This window comes from Branchiostoma floridae, chromosome 1 (genome assembly GCF_000003815.2).
Source record: "Branchiostoma floridae strain S238N-H82 chromosome 1, Bfl_VNyyK, whole genome shotgun sequence".
NCBI classification, from domain to species: Eukaryota; Metazoa; Chordata; class Leptocardii; order Amphioxiformes; family Branchiostomatidae; genus Branchiostoma; species Branchiostoma floridae.
Genome location: NC_049979.1, coordinates 50,259 through 58,295, shown reverse-complemented (window position 1 = coordinate 58,295; position 8,037 = coordinate 50,259). Strand labels below are relative to the sequence as shown.

Sequence of the window (8,037 nt, the reverse complement as noted above, 5' to 3'; positions counted from 1 at the left end):
GCCACCTCTGGGGTGTTGCTATTATACACCCAGATTACTACTGGTGTAGTACATATTATTGCACCCATGTGTGTGGTTTATACACCAACATGTCTAACAGTGTGTAGGTGCCACATTTCAGCACACGCCATGGGTTATTGATACACCCACATTCCCTTATTGCCTTATAAGTGATTATACACCAACAGCGTGGGTTATTATACACCAAGAGCGTGGGTTATTATACACCAACAGCGTGGGTTATTATACACCAACAGCGTGGGTTATTATACACCAACAGCGTGGGTTATTATACACCAACAGCGTGGGCTATTATACACCAACAGCGTGGGTTATGATACACCAACAGCGTGGGTTATTATACACCAACATGTCAATTTCCCCCTATCCACAGGGGATGGGCTGGAAGGGGCAGTTTGTCTCCCAGGTGTTTTCTGCTGTGGTCGACAGCCTGACTCCAGACAACAGCTGCCGAACCTTCCTGTCCGTCAACAGGCTCAAGCAGCTGGCCATGACGGAGGACTGGAACTCTGTAAGTAACAAACAAACAAACAAACAAACAAACAAATAAACAAACTTACAAACAGGCTCAAGCAGCTCGCCATGACGGAGGACTGGAACTCTGTAAGTAACAAACAAACAAACAAACAAACAAACAAATAAACAAACTTACAAACAGGCTCAAGCAGCTCGCCATGACGGAGGACTGGAACTCTGTAAGTAACAAACAAACAAACAAACAAAGTTACTAACTAACTTACACCCTCAAACTGGAACTCCTTATGTCACAAAGTTAACCTCCAAACCGCCAACTTTGACCTCAATTCACCCAAGACCCACGTTTATCCAAATTTCTTTGCAATCAGATTTGAAGGATTACCATTTGGATAGTTTTCTGTAGTTTGTAGTTTAAGTAGGTTTTTTTTAAGGTTGTTTTTTTGTTTCTCAGGTAATTTTATTTAGTTTGTTTTGTTTCAGTGCCAGCAGGTGTGCGGGCCGGCTGGTTTCAGTGTGGTAATCACCTTATTCATCATGAGCCTGTCTGCCTGCTGTTCCACACAGCTTGGGTAGGGGGCGCTGCATGCAGGGTGCATGTGCTGCCTGTGGATTACATCAAAGTCTGCACTTGTAGCAAAGTTTGGCCTCCCAAATAAATATCTTCCTTGTTCTCAGCTGCCTGCAGTGACGAGCTGCCATAGAAGTTGGCTAATTTTATGTTATAGCACTCAGGATGCTGCAAGCTTTATAAATAGTGGCTAGTGTTGCCATGGTGACCAGTGTTGCCATGGTGACCAGTGTTGCCATGGTGACCAGTGTAGCCATGGTGACTAGTGTTGCCATGGTGACCAGTGTTGCCATGGTGACTAGTGTTGCCATGGTGACCAGTGTTGCCATGGTGACCAGTATTGCCATGGTGACCAGTATTGCCATTGATAGTTGTCCTCCCGACTATAACACGACACACTGAACACTGCCCCCTACCTGCAGGACATGGTTGTGCAGGTGAACTTGACCCATGAGCGTTGCTGGGGGTTCCTGGTGCAGAACGTGGCCTTGGTGCAGCACACAGCCGGCTGGAACCTCATTCCCGCACACACCAAGGCCAAGGTCAAGGAAGGTGAGACCTCTGTTCTGTTCTGGTATTTCTCTTAGCTGAGCTGAGGCTGCTCTGCACAGTGTACCTATGGTTACCAGATCTGGACATCTGTAACTATGATTACCAGATCTGGACATCTGTAACTATGGTTACCAGATCTGGACATCTGTAACTATGGTTACCAGATCTGGACATCTGTAACTATGGTGACCAGATCTGGACATCAGTAATTATGGTTACCAGTCTAAGAGCTCTTGTGTGGACATCTGTAACTATGGTTACCAGTGTGGAGGTCTGTAATTATATATTTTACTAGACTGAGTCTCTTTTGACCCATGTAAAGTTATGTGGACTTTTCTGCCATTGTGTACCCGAGAATGGTTAACATTTGTGACACTGAACTATGAACTATGAACTATATTCCTTTTCCTTTCTGTGAACCCTGTCATTATACCTTAATCATCTTACAACTGCTTTTTGCTGAAGTTGCACTTTTTGCTTTCTCTTTGCTACGGCTTTGATTTCTGGGAGCACAGGATCACGTAAGACCTTTGGTTTGTGACTGGCAAATAGTGACAGTACTGTAAATGCAGAAATGTTCGCGGTTTTCGCGGCGGCCGCTTCACCGCGAATTTAAAACCACCGCGAACATTTTTCCATAACAGTAAGAGACTACAGTGCATGATGCTACCGCGAAATTAAAACCACCGCGAAAAGTCCATTTTCCCGCTACTGCGAAATTAAATCCCCGCAAACTTAAATGCATTTACAGTAACTCACAGCATGGTTTACATAGGGACTATACTGTAGTCCAAACCTGCGCCATGCTTGTCTGTTGCAAGATGCCCGGTCCTTTTGGATCATGTATCTTTATAGCCGGTATAACTGCCCTTTACAGGAGTGTTAACAGGAATGCCTCATAACAACTGTATAGTAGGCATACATTAGTGTGTAATGTCCTCATATGGATCAATCCTCATACGGACCATGGATTTCACAAGAAGAATCCACTACATGTATGTACCTGATGATGATGCAGTTGTAGCGTCATGTCTGAAGTCAAAGTTTGTCGAAAATTTACTTATCATGAAAGCATTCTTTAACTCTAACTCAGATGTCCAGAATGATCTTGTGGAATTTTATAAAAGTAAAATGTTGAAATTGACGACGTTTATTTGACCTTCTCCTTCCAGCTGCAGTGTTTGTGGATGACCTTGGACACATTCCCACCAAGAAGCCAAAACTCTCAAGTGCACAAAGGGCGAAGGTCAGTCCTGTATTAGCATGAAAGTTCATATGGCAAAGTTCACATTCCTTCCAACACTCAAAGGGCAAGGGTCAGTCTTGTATTAGGATGAAAGTTCATATAGTAAACTTTGTCATGCTTCCATCACAAGGAAGTCAGGTGGGTATATAATAAGTAATGGGCCAGTCATCCAGAACTAGGCTGAAAATTGAGCCAAATGTTTGGCTATTATGGATCGCCATGTGAATGGGTTATTCTGGATTGCCTTGTGAATGGGTTAGTCTGGATTTCCAGTAATGAGTTGACAACATTTCGCCCTGAGGTGAGACTCTTCACTAATGCTGTCTGTTTTGCCTTATTTAGAAAGCCTCCAGCAGAGACCGACAAACTTCCAACAGACAGGCAGCAGCGAAGGCGGAAGGGACGGCTGCAAAAGGGACAAAAATGAAGAAGTCGGGAAATGCCCGGAGGTCTCCTTCAGGGAGAAAGTCTAGGCCGTCTGGCAGTGCGGCGGGGCCTAGTGGAGCAGCTGGGCCCAGCATAGGGCCTAGTGGAGCAACAGGGCCTAGTGGTCCGGCGGGGCCTAGTGGTCGGGCGGGGCCCAGCACACCCAGCACACAGCCGGTGCTGAACGGAGTCCGGCAGAAGCCGGCAGGCAGGACCAAGAGGCCAGGCTCAGCCTCCCGCAGTGGCAAGAAGAGGAGCTCCTCTAAGACGAAGCGGCGAGACGTCTTGGACGGTGCGAGTCCCGCCGATGGGGAGGAGCGGGAGGAGAAGGCAGACAGCATGAAACAGGACGAGTCGTCCCGGCAACGGAGCCCCACCCGGAAACCGCGGGCCCCCTTCATCAAGCAGACGCGCACGAGCAGCCTGCGGAGCAGCAGTGCGGGTTCCAACCCCGGCCGCCCGCGCAGCCGCTCCCGGGAGTCCTCGCTAACCCGCGTCTCCGCCTCAAGCTCCAAGTCTGACGACATGGACGCCTCCAAGGCCAAGGTCACCTCCAAGAAGTCGCTGAAGAAGAAGAGGCTGTCTTCGCGGTCCCGAAGTCGAAGTCCTGCTGTGGTGATTAAGGAGGGGGAGGGCGAGGTGTTGCCGGGATACATGCGGCCGCGCTCCCGCACGCGCAGCCCCCGCCCCGCAGGCTTCAGCGACAGAGACATCAGGTCTTCTTCTTCTACGGACTCGGTCACCGAAGGAAAACCTCCGAAGAAGAAGAAATCTCCCAAGATCAAGCCGGACTCCCACCTGCTGTGCCCCACCCTGGCCTTCCAGCAGAAGTCCCGCTCCTTCGTCCTGTCCGAGGATGAGATGGATGCAGCTGCAGCCAAGAAGAGTCCGCCGGCCAAACAGGTGCCCGGTCTGGAGGCTAAACAGGTGCCCGGTCTGGAGGCTAAACAGGTGCCCGGTCTGGAGGCCAAACAGGTGCCCGGTCTGGAGGCTAAACAGGTGCCCGGCCTGGAGGCCGGCCCCGCCAGGAAACCTGACGAGAGGGAAACGAGTCCCATCAGGCATCATGTGGAAACTAGCCCTGCTAAGCACCGTGTGGAAAGTAGCCCTGCTAAGCACCGTGTGGACAGTAGCCCTGCTAAGCACCGCGTGGACAGTAGCCCTGCTAAGCACCGTGTGGACAGCAGCCCTGCTAGGCAGATAGCCAAGGGGGAAACTAGCCCTGCTAAGCACCGTGTGGAAAGTAGCCCTGCTAGGCAGAAAGTCGGTGGGGAAACTAGCCCTGGTAAAAAGCCAGCTGGGGAAGCAAACCTAGGAAAGAAATTAGCAAATGCTGATGGCAGTACAACAAAAAAGCCAGCGAGTCCTTCCAAAAATCCAGCAAGCCCGAAAAAGAAACCAAAACCGTCATCACGACAGAGTGTATCGAAAAGGTCAAGTGCAGTGGAAAATGTTGGGAAAGTGAAGTCACCAAAGGTCAGCAACAGAACACAAAAGGACGATGAGAAAAACATGCAGAATGGGCAACGCGGTGCTGCAGTACCAACAGGGGAGACAGGGGGCGCTGATACAGTAATGCCAACAGAGGAATTGGTTGTCTCAGAGAAGGCAGAGACTGAGGAGAGTGAGAAAGAAATGGAGTCTGCTAGCAGAGAAAACCAGCATATGGTTAGTACAGATATCCACGGAGACCAGCATATGGTTACTGCAGAAATCCATGGGGGCCAGGATACAGTTGGTACAGAAGCAGATGATATGGTTAGTACAGCAGCAGATGAGATGCAGTTATCTGACCAGACAGAACATTCCAACCTGCAGATGGTGGGTGCAGCTGTGGAGGCTGCTTCAGTGTCCCTGCCCAACTACCCACCTGTAGTACCTACTGTCCCACCTGTAGTACCTACTGCCCAACCCATAGAGCCGACTGCCCCACCCATAGAGCCGACTGCCCAACCCATAGAGCCGACTGCCCCACCCTTAGAGCCCGCAGGCTTACCGATCACCTCAGCTGTAGTACCAGATGGAGAAGAGCTGCCCAACACCAGAACAGTGGACCAAGACTCCCCCCATGTCAGACCTGCAGAGAGAGAAACTCCCGCCAAAAAGAAGACTTCTGCTCCCGAAACTGTAGGAGAGAGAATAAGCAGGAAGGAGAAACCAGCAGCCAATGGAAGCAGGTCGGCAAAACCGGGCACAGCTACCAAGAAGGAGAACATCGCAAAGTCAAAAGTAGCACCTGCTCTTGGAAAAGTAGGAATGAAAAAATCGAGCAAAGAAAGCAAGGCCACTCCGTCCACAACAGCAAGGCAGGCAGAAACCAGAACAAGAATGGCCGAAACCAGCAAGAAGGCAGAAAAAGGGAAAGGCAAAGATGAGACCAAGACAAGTGGCATGGCGTCAGGCTCAAGATCAAAGGTCACCAGTGTAGAAACCAAGATCAAAATGTCTGTGTCCCAGAGAGACAAAGTCACCATGGCAACTAGTAAACAAACAAACAAACAAGCTGTAGGAAAGAAAAGTGTCAAAGAGCAAGAAACAGTGACTATTTGTGAAAAAAATAAGGTAATTGGGGAAACAACCGTAACTATAGACCAGACAAAAACATCCACCAAGACAACCACAACAAGGCACCAACTGCAGATGGAGCTAAACCAGTCCCCAAAAAGGCAGACGGATCTAAACCAGCCACCAAAAAGGCACCAACTGCAGATGGAGCTAAACCAGTCCCCAAAAAGGCAGACGGAGCTAAACCAGCCACCAAAAAGGCGCCCGGTTCAGGCAGAGAGAAAGCTGTCACCAGCAAGGTGCCACCTTCAAATGGAGACAAACGAGTCCCCAAAAAGGCACCGGCTGCCAGTGTAACGGTGAAAAAAGTTTCAGACACTGAAAAACAAGCCATGAAAAAGACTCCTGCAGAAAAGAAAACTACAAGAAAAACACTTGCCCAAACAAAAGTATCATCAACTCCTAGAGAAGCAAAGTTGACTAAAGGGCCTTCTAAGAAACCTCAAAGACCATCAGCGACAGCAAAGGTGCATCAAGTCTCTGTTTCATCATCTAAGACCTCCCAGCAAAGTGAGACTCCGGACAAACGAGTAGAAGCTGAAGAGGCTGGAAGACCTCCTTCCCCCCAGGCTAGCATCAGCACTGAGGAGCTGGTCTGTGTGACAAGGAACCACGTGACTGTGGCAGGCCCAATGGACTTCGCACCCGCACAGCACATGGTGGAATCTGTCGTAGGTGTAGATGGAGAATCTGCTGCCAGGAAAGAAAGCTTCACGCCTGCGAACGATGTTCCTCCTGCTGAAAGTGAGGATATGAAGACTCCCATCCAGCCAAACAGAGAATCTAGTGATGCAGACAAGACAGGTTCTGTTGTGGGACACCAAGTAGCAGGTGCAGATTCTAACACTAACCAGGACATTACGTTTGACTCACAACAAGAAGCATTGATTATTGAAACATTGCATGAATCTGCATCATTAGAGACAGACATATCTGCAGAAGAAACGGCTCAGAAAGCAGAGGAAACAGCACAGGCAGTAGATGCAGACATATCTACGGAGAAAACAGCACAGAAAGCAGAGGAAACAGCAGTGGCAGCAGAGGCCCGCTCACCTGTGGCAGCAGAGGCCCGCTCACCTGTGGCAGCAGAGACCCGCTCACCTGTGGCAGCAGGGTCCCGCTCACCTGTGGCAGCAGAGGCCCGCTCACCTGTGGCAGCAGAGGCCCGCTCACCTGTGGCAGTAGAGGCCCGCTCACCTGTGGCAGCAGAGGCCCGCTCACCTGTGGCAGCAGAGACCCGCTCACCTGTGGCAGCAGGGTCCCGCTCACCTGTGGCAGCAGAGGCCCGCTCACCTGTGGCAGCAGAGGCCCGCTCACCTGTGGCAGCAGAGGCCCGCTCACCTGTGGCAGCAGAGGCCCTCTCACCTGACAGCTCACCTGCAGAAGAGGAGGATGTTTTTGCTGAAGATGCTGCTGAAGATTCTGACCAATCAATAAAAGCCTTTCCTCCCTCCGAATCGCCCCCCTCCCCACCCCCAACTCCTGTATCTGACAGTGAAGAAGCTGAACGAGTCACAGCCCTGCCCCCGGTATCTGTGGACGCTGCAGTCAGCCTACTAGAGGCAGAGCTACTACAGGACACTGAAGTTGCAGAGTTAGTACATGAGACTCGGACTGCAGAGTTAGTACAGGACACTCCGACTGCAGAGTTAGTACAGGACACTCAGACTGCAGAGTTAGTACATGAGACTCAGACTGCAGAGTTAGTGCAGGGCACTCAGTCTGTAGAGATAGTACATGAGACTCAGTCTGCAGAGTTAGTACAGGACACCCAGACTGCAGAGTTAGTACAGGGCACTCAGACTGCAGAGTTAGTACAGGACACTCAGTCTGCAGAGTTAGTACAGGGCACTCAGTCTGCAGAGTTAGTACAGGGCACTCAGTCTGCAGAGTTAGTACAGGGCACTCAGTCTGCAGAGTTAGTACAGGGCACTCAGCCTGCAGAGTTAGTACATGAGACTCAGGCTGCAGAGTTGGTACAGGACACTCAGGCTGCAGACTTGCAGAATGACGTATCTGGGGCAGAAGAAGAAAACAAGCAAATGGAAAGTGCTGAAATGACTGTATCCAGCAGAACTGTGACAGAAATGTTAGCGGGAGACAGACCAGAGCCAGAAGCCATTGCTGAGTTGACAACAGGCCCGGATGACAAATTACCAACGTCTCATGAAGACCTGCAGCC

The 8,037-nt window shown here is 50.2% G+C and overlaps 1 protein-coding gene across 1 annotated transcript in view; it reads left to right on the top strand.

Annotated features, from left to right (window-relative positions):
* Positions 1-8,037, top strand: part of LOC118413228 (serine/arginine repetitive matrix protein 2-like) — an 11,905-nt gene that overhangs the window by 3,502 nt on the left and 366 nt on the right. The window contains exons 4-10 of the mRNA XM_035816464.1: positions 395-532; positions 979-1,014; positions 1,489-1,618; positions 2,134-2,139; positions 2,791-2,864; positions 3,207-6,089; positions 6,362-7,918. Coding sequence (XP_035672357.1) covers positions 395-532; positions 979-1,014; positions 1,489-1,618; positions 2,134-2,139; positions 2,791-2,864; positions 3,207-6,089; positions 6,362-7,918 — 4,824 coding nt within the window. The remainder of the gene's footprint in view (positions 1-394; positions 533-978; positions 1,015-1,488; positions 1,619-2,133; positions 2,140-2,790; positions 2,865-3,206; positions 6,090-6,361; positions 7,919-8,037) is intronic.